The sequence below is a fragment of the Eublepharis macularius genome, chromosome 1 (genome assembly GCF_028583425.1).
Source record: "Eublepharis macularius isolate TG4126 chromosome 1, MPM_Emac_v1.0, whole genome shotgun sequence".
Classification (NCBI taxonomy): domain Eukaryota; kingdom Metazoa; phylum Chordata; class Lepidosauria; order Squamata; family Eublepharidae; genus Eublepharis; species Eublepharis macularius.
Genome location: NC_072790.1, coordinates 74850103 through 74868800, shown reverse-complemented (window position 1 = coordinate 74868800; position 18698 = coordinate 74850103). Strand labels below are relative to the sequence as shown.

Below are 18698 nucleotides of genomic sequence, written 5' to 3'. Positions count from 1 at the left end.
GATAATTTATTGGGGCCACCCATATTCCTCAAAGTCCCTACAAGCAAGAGAAAAGTACATCCGTGGTTTCTGTATAGATGCAGAATACATCTGCCAGTCCTTGGGGATATGAAGCCCCACAGGAAAAGAGTGCACTGGAACAAATGGTAGTCACAAGGCAGTAAGTACCAGCAGCAGAACTTTGCATCTGGACAACTATAAGAGAGCAGGGGAGGGTGAACTGAAGGGAGCAGATATTAGAAAAGAGGATTAAGCAGGACAAGGATTAGCCAGGCACAGCGTATAGAACCAAAGAGCACCGAGGCCTACAACTTGCTCCAACCACTCCTAGTGTTTAACTTGGCCCTTATGTAGTCCTGGACATTCTGAAGTCTGAAACAAGCTGAGTCTTCTCCTAACAAAGAACAACTCCCATAGGACCATTACTGTGGCTTACAGCCTAGCACTTCTGTTTTCTGTGGCTTCCTGGTAGATTCTCTGGCATCACAGACGAAGAAGACTGGATACACATGAGCTGTGGTATCTGATGCACTTTTATAAATTAATAACCCTTTTTTGCATTATCCAGTCACTGGCTGTGGACCTGCATTTTCATTAGGAATCCATTTCGAAAGACATTGTATTAGCATATAGTAACTACACCCTAACATGCTATGTCTCTAACTTTATACACCCAATCATTTTGTTTCTAGCTGGACTGCTTTCCCCTCAGAACATCCACATTTCAGATGAATGGTATACACGATTCAGAGTTTCCTGGGACCCTGCACCATCTTCTCCTCTTGGGTACAAAATTGTATATAAACCTGTAGGTAAGAGAAACAAAATTGCTTCCTCTGTAATGAATTCTTTCACAACAGCTTGGACATAAGAGCTTAAGGACAGCACTTTCCGTAATCTTCTGAAGTAGAAACTGAGAGCTGGTTAAGAAAGATGAGGTGACATTAGTGAACTAGCTGCTACCCTGCTATTCATCAGATAATTCCCATGTATGAGATGGTAGGGAGGAGCCTCAGAGGTAGATGATGGAGTCTGTATAGAAAACTGAGGTTTATGTAGTTGACTGTGTCTCTGTCTATTCCTTTCTGTTTATTTATTGCATGTATATTTTGCCTTTCTTTCAACATGGAACTCAAGGCAACATCCATAAGTTAGCCAGGGGGGTATCCCATCTAGGCACTGACCAAATCTGCTTAGCTTCCAAGGTTGCTGTATTATGTGTCTCTAATAGAGATGGGCATGAACTGAAATACGAACCAGGCCGGTTCATGGTTCGCGAACTGGCGGTTCGTCAGAGCCCATTTCTGATGAACCGCCACGAACTTTAGGCTGGTTCATTGTTTTGGTTTGTCATTGCAGACAGCCTGGCCATGATCAATCAGTTTCCTAGGCAACAGGTGATGGACTTCCTGCAGACTTTCTGCTGACCCAGAAGTGGCCTTCTGTTGACACAGAAGTGACGATTTGCTGACCTGGATGTGACATTTTCATGAACCAAATGAACCAGTTTGTGAACTGGGGCAGGTTCATGAACGTTTGTGGTTCATGAAATGTGACGAACCACAAACTGCACAGTTGGGTTTTTTTCTGGTTCGTGCCCATCTCTAGTCTCCAAACATACCCTTTCTTTCCAAGCATATATGTGAATGTATGGTCATATGCATGTGTATGTTTCACACACAGACACACACGAGCTGCATGCATGTCTGCTGTTGAATAAATGAAGTATGTTTTAACAGTTGTTGACTTCAAAAATATATTTAGAGACAGTGTGGTATAGTGATAAGTGTGCCAGACTAGGCTCTGGGAGACCCAAGTTTGAATCCCCTCTCTACCACGAAAGCTTTCTAGGCGACTTTGGGCAGAGTCACACCATTTCAGCCTAACCTATCTAACAGGGAGGTTGTGAGGATAAAACGGAGAAAAAGGATGTAAGCTGCTTTGGGTCCCCATTGAGGAGAAAGGCAGGGTATAAATGAAGCAAAAATATTTTATTAATGTCCAAAAGATTTGAAAAGTAAATCCTCTGCCTAACAGCCTGGAGAATATTTACCCAAGTGATTAAGATGTGGAATTCACTGAGGCAGAGTCAAACTATAGACGTTACACTTTACATGACCGCAGGGACTTGCAACAATCCTGCAGCTGCCAGTCCCTAGTAGCAGTTCTGTGTAAAAGCACGGCAGATTCCCAGTTTATCTGAGAGCCTTGGTATAGGATAAAGAGAGGTTGTGGGGGCTGCATTTTACGCAGGGATTGCCACTTGGGATTTGCCACTGTAATATGGCTGCCAGTTCTCACTGGCAACTCGGGTAAAGCATAAAGTGTAGTTTGGCTCTCAGTCCATGACAATCCTTGTAGTCGTATGTAGGGGTGTGCGCTTCGGGTTCCCGGTTCGGGAAAAAAACCTGAACTGGGCCCGATTCGTAAAGATTCGGTATTTTTGAATCGGGGCCAGTATGATGGCTCTGATTTGGAAATACCAAATCAAAGCTTCCCAAAACAATTCGGATTGCTTCGGGAAGCTTTGGGGCCTTTTTAAAGGGTGCCCTCCCTCCCACCACCACCCCACTTTCCTGGTGGCAGTGGAAGCAGCTGCCTTCCCTGCTGCCTTGCCGGCTGCTGTGGAGGTTAAAGCAGCGGCGCAGGCAGTGGTGGTGCTGGCTGCGGCCTTCCCTGCCGCCCTGCTGGCCATGGTGGCAGCAGAGGCGTCTGCTCCGGCCTTCGTAAAAGGTAAGTGGGGTTGGAGTTGGGGGAAGGGGAGCTCGGGGGAGGTGGGGATCACTTCGGCATGCTCCAAATCATTAAGAAGCATACCGAAGCAATTCCAATTTGGGTTATTCTGAATCATTTTCCCAATATTTTCCCAATGCACACCCCTAGTCATATGTAAGGTTGCAAACTAAAGTTGCTGTGTTTCTTATGGTTTGTTCTTTTTTTTTTCCTTTAAGGTACTGATGAACCCATGGAAGTGTTTGTTGGAGAAGTGACTTCATACACATTGCACAACCTGTCTCCTAGTACTTCCTATGATGTAAATGTTTATGCTCAGTATGATTCTGGACTCAGTGCACCAGTGACAGATCAAGGCACTACATGTAAGCTTAATTAAAGCTTTTTATTATATATTCATAGCTTGATGCCCTTATATAACAATGAATTCCTTGGAACTAGTGAATGTGAGAAATAACCTGTTTCACCAAAGAGGCTTGACTTGTTAGAACAGTGATACTCAGTGGCTCGGGAGCTACCTGTGAGCTCTTTGACATCTCACCTATGTCTCTTCTGAGCACCATTCCCTGTGGCAACCATCCTATGTTCCAGGAAAGTAGGTAATTTCTTTAGACACTGGAATAATTTCATCATTACTATGGCCCAAGGTATTTTTTAAAAAAAATAAACATGCAATACAACTTGTCCATGATGATTATATCATAGTTGTGGAGATGCAGGAATTCTGTGTATAAATCTGGGTCAGTCTGAGCAGCTGAATGAGGTGGTGGAATGGGGCATATCACTGTTGAATACTAACACATAAAACAAAACTCCCAGCAGTGAGGAAATACAACCCTAACCCCAAAGTAGTTATTGGTTGTGTATTTGGGATGGTACCATACAGTAATCACATGGCTCTGTTGGTTGGTGGGAATTGCATATGTGAGTCTCTGTGAACTGCAGAGAACTGCACTGTGAACTGCACTGTGTTGGAGTGTGCTGTTGAGTGGAATGGGAGTTGAGAAGTATCCTAATAAGTCAGATCTTTCAGAGGTGCACTTCTGTTGTTCAACAAATAAGCAGAACAGCCATTGTGGAGGATCTAAATATAGTTCTGCTAGCTAGTACACATGCTTTAGGGGAAGCAAATGTATTTCTCTCAGTTCTTACTTGTGGCCTTACTGTGTTTTCTGGCTATTCAAACTGTAATATGCTGTTGCTGGAAAGATGTTCTTCTTCCGAATACTTCATCTAGTGCCTATAAATCACAACATATGGTGCCTGTTGTGACAGAATCAGCATAAGAATGTCAAGATTGCCAAATGCTGCATCCAGCAAGAGGCAAGTAAAGGCTTGAAATAGCATCAGGAAGGGAGGGTGATTGACATGTCTCCTCCCCATTCTGTGGCTAGCCAGAGAGAGAATGACAGTTGGAAATAGAATGATGAGCTGACAGTTGGTGCTAACAGAAAGGGAGGTTGACAATTAGAGAAAACTGAAGAGTTAAAGAGATGGAGGGTGGCATCTGGCCGGAGGGTCAAACTGAAAGTCCTTTGTCTGAGGAAGAGAGAGAAAGGTGTAACCTTACTGTGAAAACAGAAAGTTTATGACGCACTTTTAGTCTAAGTAGTAGAGTGGGACAGGCAGTCCTAAATTCTACTCAGACTGAAGAGATCTGAGAATTTGAAGTTGGCTCAGGAAGTGCATAGAAAGGAGTCTCCCCTTCGGCCAAATGAACAGGGTTGTTCATTTCCTACCCAGTATCTGGAGAGGATTTTAACTCAATGGAGTACCCTGAGGTCTGCAGTAAAGGGAAAGAGTGCCATGGGCACAGAAATCAAAGCACCTGATTTGAAAAGGGGTGACAAAGGAGGAACTGCACTTTAAAGAGATCAAGTCTGATAACACCAACCTCTCTCACCTAAGTCAGCAACCATAAGAAATTCAACTATACTCAGTGTTTCGTGCCTCACAAGAGTGAAGTAATCTGTGCAAAACCCGCCTACTTACTGAAGCTTTTTTAAGTCTTCACTTCTACCTATCCAACCTACCTGTGAATAAACCTTCTGTTATCTTTTAAACTTCAGTAGGCCTCGTGTGCCAGTTTCATTTCCAAGGGAAATGTAAACCCCTGTCTTTCCTTTTGCTTAAACTTGGCAGGGTAACTTCACAACCTATATATTTCTTTAAGGTGAGACAATAAAGTTAAGTTATAGACACAAACACATTAGTGAAAACTTCCCAGCAAGGAGACAGCTTCCTATGCTTTGGGAGGAAGATTTTTACCTCAAAGTAGGGGAAGGACAGCACCAGCTAGAGAAAGCAAAGGGTTTGCAACACAGGTGCTTTTAAATTTTTTTTAAAAAAAGGTACAGATACTCATCTATATGACTGCACTGATTTCTACCAGTTCCCCCCTCAGGAATTGGAAATCCCCCCAAAGAGGCAGTACTCAGTAGAGTGCCACCACAAAAAAAGCCCCGCTGGAGCCTTCTGCCAAATTACTGGAATATCACAGATGACAAGCGGCACACTCTTCTCATCACATTCTCCATTTCAATGTTTAACTTTTTTATGGCTTAACCCTCCTCACTCTTTATATCCCTTAACATTTATTTTAATTAATTTGGTGAACGTCAGTAAGGATGTCTTTTTCAATGTGCCATTGTCCTACAAGACTTTTGGGGAGTGAGTAGGCAGTTAAATAATTGGTTTTAGCCAGTGTGATATCTTTTTCCAGCATGAAAGCAAGTATGTACACAGTTTTCTGAAACTAGCTGAAAAGTGGATTCTTGACAGAGCAGTTATTCCACCAGCAGCATTACCTTGTCCTTATACATGCATCCGGACTATGGGTACTGTGCTGGCAAACTGGATTGGATTAGCGTGCCTACAGCATTGGGTTCCTATGAACTGTCTTCCTTTCCCCAAGCAATTCCCTGTGACCTCCAGAAAGTTGATGCTTGAACTTGAGGGCACCTTGTGGTTAATATTCCACAGGGCATGGGGTGAAGAAGGGGAATTGGACAGTATTGCACTCACTTCTCCTGTGTGTCAGCAGAAACAGTGGCAGCAGAACAGTAAGGAGTGGCAACTTTGTACTTCTTGACATTTGGCCACAAGGTTTCAGTGACACCAAACAGCTTTTCAGAGACATTTATTGGAGCAACAGAAGAGAATGAAAATATTTGAATCTGCATTGATGCACTGGTGGTTTATAGGATTCAACCCATCATCTGTAGTTTTTAAGGACAAAGTATGCATTTCTGCATGGCCTTGTGTAGTATAACCTGACAACAATTACTGCAAAGGATCTGGACAGATTTTTCTCCAAAATCTCCCAAACTGTTTTTCTTGTTTGGTATTCCAGACCATGTTTACTTTGCAAACAAGGATCTGGGACTGCTGGAGGAAACAGCCTGGGAGAAGGTTTAAGGGGAAAATGGTGGGTGGCTTCAGTGCTTAGTATACCATCCTACTTCCAAATCATTACATGTGGCTATATTGTAATGTAGTTTGGGCTGAAAAGGGGGCTTGCAAACTTACCAATGGGCTCCATTGCAGCCAGAAGGTGAGGCTGGGGCAAAGGGCAGGCTGCATGTCTGCAGTGGAAGCGGCAAATGCTGTGGGAGAAGCAGATGTGGGGCTTGGCTTTCCTCCAGCAGCCCCTTCTGTTTAATTCTGGGTTTGGGGGCGGGCATTGGTCTACAAGAGCCCATTATGTGAAGGTAGCATGTCTGGATATGAGAAAAAACTGCCTGCAAACATTCCTTAGCAATTTTCACATGTGGAATTTCAACTTAATTCATTTCCCATGAAAAAAGAAACTGTCATCTTGTTAATGTTTGAATCAGTTTCTGTTTAGCTGTTAACTGTTTAACTCTTCCACAGCAGATGTCAATGCACTTGCTTGCACTTAATATGAATATTATTTGTATGAATCTGAATGAGTTGGGGTTAACAGGGAAGTGAAAAGATGTATATAATGTTTTAAAAAAGAAATTAGTCATTGATTAACTGTTACTGTATTTTTCTCCATGCAGTTGATTGAATTTTCCCCTTTTCTTTGTAGTGTACTTAAATGTGTCTGATCTAACAAGTTATAATGTGGGATGGGACACTTTTTGTATCAAATGGCCAGGACATCGATCAGCTACTTCTTACAGACTGAAGCTAAATCCCCTTGATGGTAAATATATTGAATCCTTTCTGAAATTTTGATAATGTGCCACAACTGCTATAATGACAGTTAAATGAGGGATTAATTTTTCTAAAATGAAACCACTCCGTTAGCATCTTCCTCCAGAGCTCTACTGCCATTGCAATAACTTTCCTCATGAGTTCATAACACTCAGTTAAGGGATGGTGGTGGTTGTTGGGCAGGAATTAGGTTAGGTAAAAGTCTACCTGTTAATTTCAGGTGGGTAGCCATGTTAGTCTGTAGTAGTGGAACAAAATTCAATAACAGGAGCACCTAAAAGACCAACAAAATTTTCCAAGTCATAAGCTTTTGTGAGTCAAAGGTCACTTTGTCGGATATGATGTCAGATATGATCTTACAAAGTGAACTTTCACTCAGAAAAATTTTGAAAAAAATTGTTGGTCTTTAATAAGGTGCTACTGGACATGAATTTTGTTTTACCTCCCCAGACCTCTCATCATACTCTCAAGAGCCCCTGATTGGTAGAGATGCCTCTGATTTTCCACCCTGTGTTCTTGTTCTTATAGAGCCAACTGTGACTGTCTAAAAAGTACTGGAGGTTATGGTAGTGCTCACTAAATGATCAGGGCAGCATCTCAAGCTATCTTAATCTTTTTAGGGAACACAGAATTGTAAGGAAATGCATCTTATTTTGGAACCATCTGATTTCACTGAATAGTGGAAAGGATTTCATACTTACTTGCAAATCCTTTTTCTCCTTCCAATGAAGATGGTCACCCTTAACCAGTGAATTGTGTTCCTGCCCAGAGATATCAGGTGTTATGATTGGAACTCTTAGCCTTCAGCAGGGATGGAAATAGGAAGACATCTCTCCGTCTGTTCAAGAGCTCCAGTTAGATCAGCTTTCTCTGAAAAATACAACATACAAAAGAGAGAGTAACGGTATAGACCTCAAAACCACCAAGATAACCGTTACCGACTAACTAATCAATTATGAAAGAATATTGAACACGTTATGTGCAAAATTTTGCCTCAAAGGGGCAGTAGAACATTCAGAGCAGTTACAAATACAGCGCGTCAAACAACACTTCTATCATAATTCCAACTCGCTCGCCGGTGAGCGAGTTGGAATTATGATAGAAGTGTTGTTTGACGCGCTGTATTTGTAACTGCTCTGAAGAAGGGGATACCGGAAACGGGACCTCTTGCTGGCTGACCCGTTCAGTTACAATTTTGAAAAATGTCTTTTTGAATTTACCAGTTGATTTTCTGTTAAAAATTGAATGGGGCAACCCAATGGTGCTTTGTACATATTGATCTTTGTATGAAATTGTGTGAAACTGTATGAAATTGCACAGAGGCTCTTGTAGCTCGCTGATAAGTTTGTATGCTTCTGCAAACAATAGGGGCTCTTTTTGAATGTTCTACTGCCCCTTTGAGGTTTCTTATTGGAGTGTAAATATATATATTGCTATAGTTGTTCTAATAGAAGTGGCTAGAACAACTTTTTGACAATTATAGTGTGAGTAAATTTCAAAATTTTGCACATAACGTGTTCAATATTCTTTCATAATTGATTAGTTAGTCGGTAACGGTTCTCTGAAAAATAGCCAAGTTCTTTCTTGTGCCCCATGAGCAATGGAATGGTTAAACTTTTGGTTGTTTTCTTGTGTCCTTCATTCCTTTCATTTTTCTGTGTCTTCTCCTCTGGTTAAAGTCTCAAGGTTGAGTATAGATCTATCTCTGGGAGGAAAATGGCCTTTATCGGACTAGATCTTCAGTTGTCGCATCGCAAACAGAGTTGTACCCTCCTATATCCATTGAAATCAAAGCGCTTAGAAGGGTGTAACTTCTTAGGGCTGCGCTGTAAACCAGCTCCTCTCCACACACACATACTACCTCCATCCAAGTCTTTAAGTCCTGTAAGTTTTAGTTGTCCAAATCTGTGGGTCATTTTTGGAACAAAACTTATCACTTTTCTGTATCTTGGCACCACATTGCTGTCTAGAAGCTTTTCAAAGAGCTCAAGAAGATATGAAGAGTAGGTAGCAGAAGTGCTAAAATATAATTGAGCACCACTAGCCTTTCTTGCTATCTGTTCCTTTGATCCATACCAATAGTTTTGTATTTTAAACATTTTTTCTGATTAACTGTATATAGGATCTCGAGGGCAAGAAATTACAGTGCGTGGAACAGAAACCAGCCACTGTTTTACTGGCCTTTCACCAGACACTGACTACAATGCTACAGTCTTTGTTCAGACTCCAAATCTTGAGGGGCCTCCAGTATCTGTGAAGGAGCGAACATGTAAGTAACAGGCAACAGTGATGATTAAAAAATGTGATTAGAAAATAGCTGTCTGAAAAATTATCACAATCTCACTTTGCTCCCCTGTATGAGATTTATTTCCATGGATTGCCATATTGGTGGGATCTCAGAAATACATTCATCCCAATCTCTACATTTTACATACTGTATTAGTGGTTCAACATCTTTCAGGTGAAGGTCTTGTCTGCTAGTCTCCTAAGGTTGTATCCTAAATACCGTGGGCAGAAGTCTGCATGTGGAATGGATCTTTCCTACTTTTTCCTTCTTGTTACAACTTGTTCCAGTCCCCCAAAAGTGGGGCTCCTGGAGTACAGGGGACCCTAGAGAAAATATGGAATGAAGCTTATTAGTACAGTGGAACTGGCAAAATCTTCTCCCCTCTTGCATAAGTGAAAGATCCTTTCCATTAACAGGACTGAATCCAGCCCTTAGCTTTCAGCATCTTACTACTAAATGCCAATTTGCCTTAATGCAGATCTGCACAATTTGTAAACCACCAAGCTGAAACCAGCTTACTGTCCATGTATTGTGACTTGCCAGTTTATTGGCACCTAGCCAGTTCTGCTGGATAATTGCAGCTATACAAATATAGTGGGTAATGAATACAGTTAACCAAGTTGGTGCATAGAAAAATCAAATAACAGCACTTATATAATAAAAAAGATATTTTTATTATGAATGACCAAAATATCAGTGAGTAGAAAACCTTCAAGTTCAGTAGAGTTCTTCACCAGCAAAAAAGCTGAGGGTGGGGAGGGGTTAATATATTTCAGGACATGGTGGCAAAGTCCCTACTAGTCCACGGCATATGGAGCCATTAAAATCGGCTAATTATCATTGTGCCCAGAGTGGGCCCAGTCCAAATAGGAGGAGAAAGGATAACATAGGCACACTGGCCTGGGGAAAATCAGGCCACCAAGTCCTGGCACAGCATAGGACAAGAATGATAGTTGTAGCTGACAGTCTTAAAAATGTACATGTTGGAAACTTATAAACTGGTCATCTTAAATTAATCTTTTAAATTAATTGTACGGTTCTGCAATAAGACTACAGGGATTGTAATTTTGTAACAATGTTTATATGTAAAGTGCTTCATCTGATTATTTTTTATGTTAGTGATCAAGCCAACAGATGCCCCAACTGAACCTCCAACTCCTCCTCCACCTCCAACAATTCCACCTGCTCGAGATGGTAAGAATCTGTTAAAGGTTTTCATTTTTTGTGACATATCTATGAAATCAAGGCTCTGAAATGATAGCTAAGAGCCCTGAGCTCTTAACTAAGTGCTCTGTCTTCTTTCTAATGGTGTTGGTTTATGGTACTCTAATATGATGTTGTCAAGGACTGAGCTTAGTGAAATAGGTTCTGCTTATAGATGCATGGTTATTTCATTTTATCTTTGAATGCCTCACTCCTTAAGCTTACATTTTGGATGTGGCCCTATATACATGTTTGGTACGCATATTTTGCTTTGAATCTTGTAAGGTATTTTCCATAAATTGTACCAGAGGAAAAATGACAATTGTATCCTGTGTTTCACATTGGAAAAAAAATCTGCTACATGTTATTTTTAAAATTACTGTTTCAATACCTTTAATATCCTGTACCTACTGGGTAACTTAATCTAACTCTGTATCTTTCAGTATGCAAGGGTGCCAAAGCTGATATAGTGTTCTTAACTGATGCTTCCTGGAGTATTGGAGATGACAACTTCCATAAAGTACTGAAATTTGTTTTTAATACGGTTGGAGCCTTTGACCTAATCAACCCAGCCGGAATTCAGGTTTGTTTATGCTTTCTATCAGTTTGTTTATGCTTTCAGTTTGCTTCTGGGGCCAGTTCAGGGTGCAGGTATTAACCTTTAAAGCCCTTTACCGTTTGGACCCAGCATACCTTAACCTTTTCCCATATGAACCTACCCATTCACTCCAGTCATCTTCAGAGGTCCTGCTTCAGGTGCCTCCACCATTGGAAGGTAGATGGGTGGCAACCTGAGAAAGGGTTTCAGTCAGGGCACCAAAACTTTGAACTCACTCCCTGGGGAGATTTGCCCATCCCTCTCTTACTACTGTCTTCTGAAGACTTTTTTATTTTGTTTGGCATAGCTCCAAAACTGTCACTGGCCCTCCTTCCTTCTTTGTGTTGTGCATTTGTGTTTATTGAATTTTTAATACTATGTAAATGTTGTTTTAAATTTAAAATGTTTTAAAATGTTTTTAAAATGTTTTAAAGTTTACCAGCTTAGGGACCCTATTTTGGGTAAGAAGGCAACATCAAAATGTTTTAAAGTAAAGTAAAAGAATAAATATCTGTCAATAAGCTAGAAAAACATAGACTTTCAAGATTCTTTAAAAAAAACCCACTAGACTTAATATTGGCCTAGGGTATATTAGAAATAGGCAGGTGCTCTCTTCCATTTGCTCTACATTTTAACATCTTGTTTCTAGATCCCCATTGGTGCTTTACCCCTTCCTCCCAGCTGATCTCTTGCTTCATCTTCTTCTCTTATGGAGAGTTTTTTGAAATAGTTCAGTTCTTGTTACTAAGATTTTAGGGATGGATTCCAAGTTTTGTTTTCCACATGATGGTCTTAACTATTATAAGGCCACTGAAATATTTTTTTAAAATCTGATCACATGTGGCTGTGGTCAGAGATAGAGCAAGCTGTAGCCATGAATAAGGAAGTATGCTTGCATGAGATAACCATTTTTGGTTCTAGTTGAGTACATTCCCTGAAGGTGGCACAAATCACGAACAACTCTTGCAAGACCCTTATTGGTTTTCCTATCCACACCCCCGTTTTTCTATAAATTTTAAATCTTGTGCTTTCCAGTAATCTAAGATGAAACTTTGTATGCTTCAATTCAGGTATCCTTTGTGCAATACAGTGATAGTGCACAGTCTGAGTTTCATTTGAATACGTATGATGATAAGGCACAGGCACTGGGAGCACTTCAGAACATTCGATACAGAGGAGGGAACACAAGAACAGGTATATTTTAATGGATTGCTACATATTAATTTCAGTCTATCACATACTTTCCCCGGTGATCTCTTAGTACATATGTTGAAATGTTAACGTTGTTCCTGTATTGTATATGCTGCAATAGTGTCTGTGGTGCTAATTCCTTTAGGTGAATCACCAAAGTTGGATTCTAATGCCTCACTTACATTTCACAGGCAAAGCACTTACATTTATCAAAGATAAGGTCTTGACATGGGAAAGTGGAATGAGGAAAGGTGTTCCCAAGGTACTTGTTGTGGTAACAGATGGTCGATCACAGGATGAAGTGAAGAAAGCTGCAACTATCATACAGCACTCTGGTAAGCAACTTTTATGTGATGGGACTCAGTAGGACTTATTAACAAATTACAGCCAAATGAGTAAATCAGTTGTTCAGGGAATTGTTAACAGAAGAAATATATATGAATAACAAGAGGAAACTGAAGAAGGGAGATACTACTACTTATGGAACAGTGAGAGAGAAGAAACCTGAAGTATAAGTCTGGAAAGGAAAATTGGGGGTTAAATTTGAAATAACTTGGGAGTAAAAGTGTTTATTGATTTTATAGGCAGAAATTCAGAAGTTTTTTTTAAAAAAAATTCCATTCCATTCTTCATATTCTTTCCTTAAAATTTTTCATCTGTTATAGGGATCTCATAAAAACTATGTGTAGAGATCAAAATAATCCATTGTTTTTCCTTAAATATCTTGATATTGTATCTGTTCAGTGTAAACTCTGGTGTATGTGTTAGGTCTTCATTGCAGCATGACGTATTCTTTCCCTCTTTGGGATAACATACTTTGCCAGATAACATACTTTGCCTTTCTTCAATCAAGTAGACTTAAAATGCAGACATATGTACTTTATATTGTGTCTAGCTGTGTGACTTGATTGGTTCATCCTAATATAATAAATTTAGAAGACTGAGAAGAATTTGTAGAAAGATTTCTGGACTTATTTCAGTATTTAAAATATTAAATGTTACATTTACAGGTTTCAGTGTCTTTGTTATTGGTGTGGCTGATGTTGATTACAATGAATTAGCAAAAATTGCCAGCAAACCCAGTGAACGCCATGTCTTTATTGTTGATGACTTTGATGCTTTTGCAAAAATTGAGGATAACCTCATCACTTTTGTTTGTGAGACAGCTACTTCAAGTAAGTAAAATACTCACTTTACCAGTTTGCTCTAAAACATCCCCCACATTGCACATTATAGCGGAAACATGTGTGCTCCTTGAACATGGCAGTATAATCAAATGATCCATGTATCCAGCCCAGTGTTTTTTTGTCCAGATGTTCCCAGTTCCATATCAGCAATCCATTTCAGCCGTATTTGTTTTGCATGACATGCTGAAGCTGAAAGATAATGGCTGCATAACACCACCTGTTTGGGTTCAGTATAGCTGCAAGATATGAACTTCCTGCCTCTTTCATATCTTTCTGTATCTTTTATCTATGTATTTTGTTGACATTTTACCCTGTCTTTCATCTATAAAACACACTCAAGATGCAAACAAGGTTTCAATCAAATCAAGCAAGCAATAGTTAAAGAACATAAAACCACAAGTATAAAAAATACTATAAACAAATCCAGTAAATATATGTTGGTACTAAAAGCAAACAGGTGGGGCTTATTGTGGTATCTAAAACATAAAGAATGTGCCAGGCTAATATGTCTATAGCTATAGTATCACCAAAGAAAAGGCCCTTCACAAGATACTACCAGCCTGACCTCCAGAGGAAGGAGCAGCAGGGTGTCAGCAGACAGTCTGATTTGATGGACGGGTTCTTCTGGAAAAAGTGGGGAGATATTCTTGTCTCCAACTGTTTATATCTCTCTGGGTCAGATGCCTAAGGATAACTTATGCTACAGAAGCATTTTTTAAAAATAAACTTAGAACCTAAAGAAAATTTCTGTTGTTTATTGCATTTATAACCCAAAGTAGCTTACATTGGGCTTCAGTTATTTAAAGCCTCTGTTCTGTATCACTTGAAATGAACTAATTTTAATGGAGCAGAAACATTCTTACACTGTGTCTTACTTCTTTAGATGCCAGAACAATCTGAATGGTTACAAATAAACATACTTATATGCAATAATCCCCTATATCAGTGCTATACTATTAGCAGGCCACTGTTCAGAGGTGGATTCCTAATTATCTAAGCAAGAGGAGGACTCTAGCTATGAGAGATCTGGATCAAAGTATCTTCTATCATAAGGATATGACCTCTTCCAAATGTATTCATTTATGTTTGATTTCTCTCTATTACTCACTTTCCAATAGCCATACAGAGTCCTGGGGTGAACCTTTTGCAAGTAGCTTAAATGCTACCACCAGTACACCTCTCAAAAGTGCTCATGAACATTTCAAGTGTTCTGGTATCTAAATGGCTTTGTGTCACCTTCGAATTTTGATATCCCTCAATCCCACCACAATTCCTTATGTATCCCATTGGAGTGGCTTTTAAAATGGTGAAGGTTATTCAGAGTAGCATCTGATGTAGTTTGATGGGGAACAGAAGGAAGGTGAAATCAACAGAAAGCCCTGTGCACATATTGCAGCAATGTAGGTACATGTGTAGAATTCTTTGAATGCTAAAGAGCCAGTCTGAGACAAATAAGCCTGCCTGGGCTTATTGAAAACTTCCAGAATAGGAGAGCCTGCACTCACTCTGAACATCAGCTAGCAACAATATAATTGCTCTTTTCTTGTCAAATGAAATATTTTTTTCCTGTTTCAGCTTGCCCGCTCATGTACTTGGATGGATATACTTCTCCAGGTAAGAAACTGTATATACAGATTCTTGGACCTAGTAAAATTCTCAGTTTTCCTTTATCTAAATTTCTCTACTCTTTTGTTTTGTTTTGGTTTTGTCCTCCCTTAAAACACAGGTTTCAAGATGTTAGACTCTTACAACTTAACAGAGAAGTACTTTGCCTCTGTACCAGGAGTTTCCCTGCAGTCAGGCTCCTTCCCCAGCTATGTGGCATACAAACTTCATAAAAATGCCTTTGTCAGCCAACCCACATCGTAAGCCATTTTTTCTCTGTTCCTGGAGGGCTTTTTACTTCTACTGAGCAAGGGTGACAGTGGGGTTCATGGAATGCATAATGGATAGTGTAAAACACCTACTGGGAGAAAGAGTATAATCAGAAACATCCCAGAGTTAAGAAATATGCTAGAAAATGGAACAACTGGGTTATTGATCAACAAACTAAGTGTTGTCAGTCCTATTTTTTTATGTCTACAAGTTTTTAAGTGCATGATGAATGAAATCTGCTCCACTGAAGTTATGCGGACACAGCAGTTTTTGAAGAACTGAGCTGCAGATGCATAATGATATTTCCACAGTACCATATTAGGCAATGTATTGATGGTTCTTATATTCCATTCCTATACAGGAAAATATTCTCCATCCAAACTCAACACTACATTTGCCAATAGCCAGGGATCATTGGCATCTAACATTATAGTGTAGAGGGGGCAAAGGTCCAAGAGCAACATAACAAAATCTACATATTTACAAGGCAGAATCATTGTTTCAGGGAGGGTCCACATGCGTTGCAGGGCTATAATGGTAGAACTTACTCTTTGCATGCATCCTCTACCATCTGCTATAAAAAGGACATATCAAGGAGCAAAGCTAAGAAAATCATGACACCTGAGAGAGCTGCTGTCAATCAGAAAAGATACTAACGGACTTTGCTAGATGGACCAAGGTTCTAACTACCAATATACAGCTTCTTTGTGTATTCATTTCCATCTCCTGTCCACCATTCTTCTCCTCCCAAATAGCTTTTCTGTACTGGTATCAACAGAGCTACCATCCTGCGCAAAGCTCATGTTCCACTTTTTCTGTCTGCCCAAACGCTATAGTTTTCTCATACCATCTGTCTGGTCAGGCCATTGTTCTGCACTCTGCTTGCAGCTCTGAGGATCCCGTTTCTTGCAGATTATATTGATGCCCCTACCACCGGCACTTCCTCTATAGTAGAAACATATATATCTTCTGCTTTCTGAGATTTTAGAATTTACTATAGTTCTGGCAGGAGATTATGATAAAATCATGCACTGCCAACACTTCATCATGTTTTTCAGTAGGGTGTGAAAGAAAAGAATCCAAGTAGGTAAATTGAATAATATGGAGGATTTAAATTACACTTTCCTCCCATCCCATTCTCAAATACAAACTGGATTCTTCAGAATTTCTTTTGAATATTCTCCAGTATGTAAGTCTGTTTTTGAAGGTGAATGAGTGACCAGATGTTGGGCAAATGTTCTTGTCTTCTGGCTCTTGAGCGAACTACAACTTTGTCATTTGTGTATGCATTTCTAATTATGGATATGTACATTCTCATTCTTCAAACTCCGCCCCAATTAGGATTTGTTTAATTTTTAAACTAGAGGTTTTGCTCTGATGATTTTCCACTGAATATCATTTTCAAAGGGCAGAACACAGTGACTGAAGAGAAAATGCTCCTCTCCATTTTCTGGTGTCTATGGAGAGAATAGACAAAAGGGCCTCTTTTTGAGGTCCCATGAGTGTGCATTTCTGCATTCTGAGAATCAGAACTCTGGGAAGAGTGCACCCATGTGATGCATCATAAAACACCAACAGCAAATCTTGAATGCCCCTTCAAAATTGGTCCTTGGTTTGCCAAAAAGACTCCTACAAACATAAGAGTTTCAGCACTCAAGAGACTAGTTTGGAAGGGAGTGTTATTACTGTCTTTTGTTTTTGTGGTAGAGAAGAGTACTCTACATCATCTACAACACAAGGGGGGAAAAAAAACAGAAGCCCCACTTCTGTATGCCAGAAAACCAATGAATAAATATATTTTTCAGCATATAAGGAGGGATAATTTTGAAGGGTTTTTCTATTATCTTTTTGTATGTTTGGTTTGGTTTTGCCATACACAAATGTGCTTTTGCTGAAATCCTTGAATTGCAGGACTACAGATGTATGGGACTTTAAAGAATTTATTTCCCAGTGTTAGAATTGCCAATTCCATGCTGGGAAATTCCTGGTGTTTTCTGGTGGATCCTAGGGAGAGTGGTGTTTGGGGAGGGGAGGGACATCTGTGAGGTATAATGTCATAGAGTTCCCCCTTCCAAAAGCAGTCATTTTTCCAGGGGAACATTTCTGCGGTCTGGAGATGCTGTAATTCCAGGAGATCTACAGCCTCCACCTGGAGGTTAGCAACTCTATCTGGTTTTCATAGTCTACATGTAAAAAAAAAAAAGGCTCCCCTTTTGTATTGTTTGTCAGAATTCTCACAGATGAGGTTTCGATCCCAAAAACATTGTGATGCGAAAGGTCCAAGATTTAACAGTGAAATCTACTCGAATATGTATTCATGATTATCTCTGTTTCTAATGTGATTAAACAGTTAACACACTGGGAATAATTTCCTCCATCCTAAGGAATCTACCTCCACAAGTGGATCATTTTCCACCTTCCCTTTTCTCCTTGCAGATACACGAAAAGCCAATGCTAGGGAGAACGAGGGACAAAACCGGGGACAAAATGCCATGAGGCAATGGACACTTCTGAAAGGAGGGGAAATCTGGCTAAATTGCATAACTGAAAAGCTTACTGTGCTGTGCTTCCTCAGCTAGAAGAAGCAGCTTCCTCATCCAGTCCCTCCCTTGTGCCTTGTGGCATTCAGTTCATGAGTCTCTTGTGACCTCTCTCTTAGAGACTGCCGAGGGAAGGGGCAGATGCAAAAAGAGATTCGCAGGATCCAACACAAAGTTCTTTCAGGTTTTTTTCATGCATATAATGAGTAATGTACTCATGTTTTCTTTAACAGGGAAATTCATCCAGATGGGTTGCCAAAGGCTTACACTATCATATTTTTATTCCGCCTTCTTCCGGAAACCCCCAATGAGCCATTTGCAATTTGGCAGATAACAGACAGAGATTACAAACCACAAGTTGGAGTTGTTCTTGATCGTAAGTGTTTCTACAGCAAATTTCCAATAGCAATCTTTGTCAGCGATTGTGAGTAGGTAATACTCACAGCCTTTATTCCAGTTCACCCAGTGGGGAGGCAAAAGGATAAGAAAAGGCCTTGATATTTTATTTTCATCTTTAACTTGAGAAAACCTTTCTTAAAGACTCTAAATGAAATCAATTATGCTGCATCCATGTGATGCAGCATAATTGAGAGGAGAAAATTTTCATAACTTGGGAACTGTGATTCTCAAAAGCTTATGCTACAGTAAAGTTGGTTAGTCTTACAGGTGCTACTGGACTCTTCAATTTTGCTACTATGGACTAACATGGCTAACTCCTCTGGATCTGTATCAGTCAAGGGATTGGTAGTGCCATACCTAGTCATAGTACAGTCCACTGATGCGATGTGGGCATCCTCTGCACATCACAGATTTTATAGGCAAGACCACCCTGGCTCTGATTCCTGAGCTGTCAGCTGTATACAGCTTAATCTGCTTGCCAAACATTTTATTGCTTGAGGGAG

At 40.1% G+C, this 18698-nt stretch overlaps 1 protein-coding gene across 3 annotated transcripts in view; it reads left to right on the top strand.

Annotated features, from left to right (window-relative positions):
* The window catches only part of COL12A1 (collagen type XII alpha 1 chain), a 155363-nt gene that overhangs the window by 106080 nt on the left and 30585 nt on the right, over positions 1-18698 (top strand). For all 3 annotated transcript variants that reach the window (XM_054995906.1, XM_054995923.1, XM_054995914.1), the window contains 12 exons: positions 693-812; positions 2952-3098; positions 6788-6904; positions 9038-9184; positions 10322-10396; positions 10849-10988; positions 12074-12197; positions 12386-12529; positions 13205-13369; positions 14957-14995; positions 15108-15246; positions 18030-18172. In XM_054995906.1, the coding sequence (XP_054851881.1) occupies positions 693-812; positions 2952-3098; positions 6788-6904; positions 9038-9184; positions 10322-10396; positions 10849-10988; positions 12074-12197; positions 12386-12529; positions 13205-13369; positions 14957-14995; positions 15108-15246; positions 18030-18172 (1500 nt within the window). The remainder of the gene's footprint in view (positions 1-692; positions 813-2951; positions 3099-6787; positions 6905-9037; positions 9185-10321; positions 10397-10848; positions 10989-12073; positions 12198-12385; positions 12530-13204; positions 13370-14956; positions 14996-15107; positions 15247-18029; positions 18173-18698) is intronic.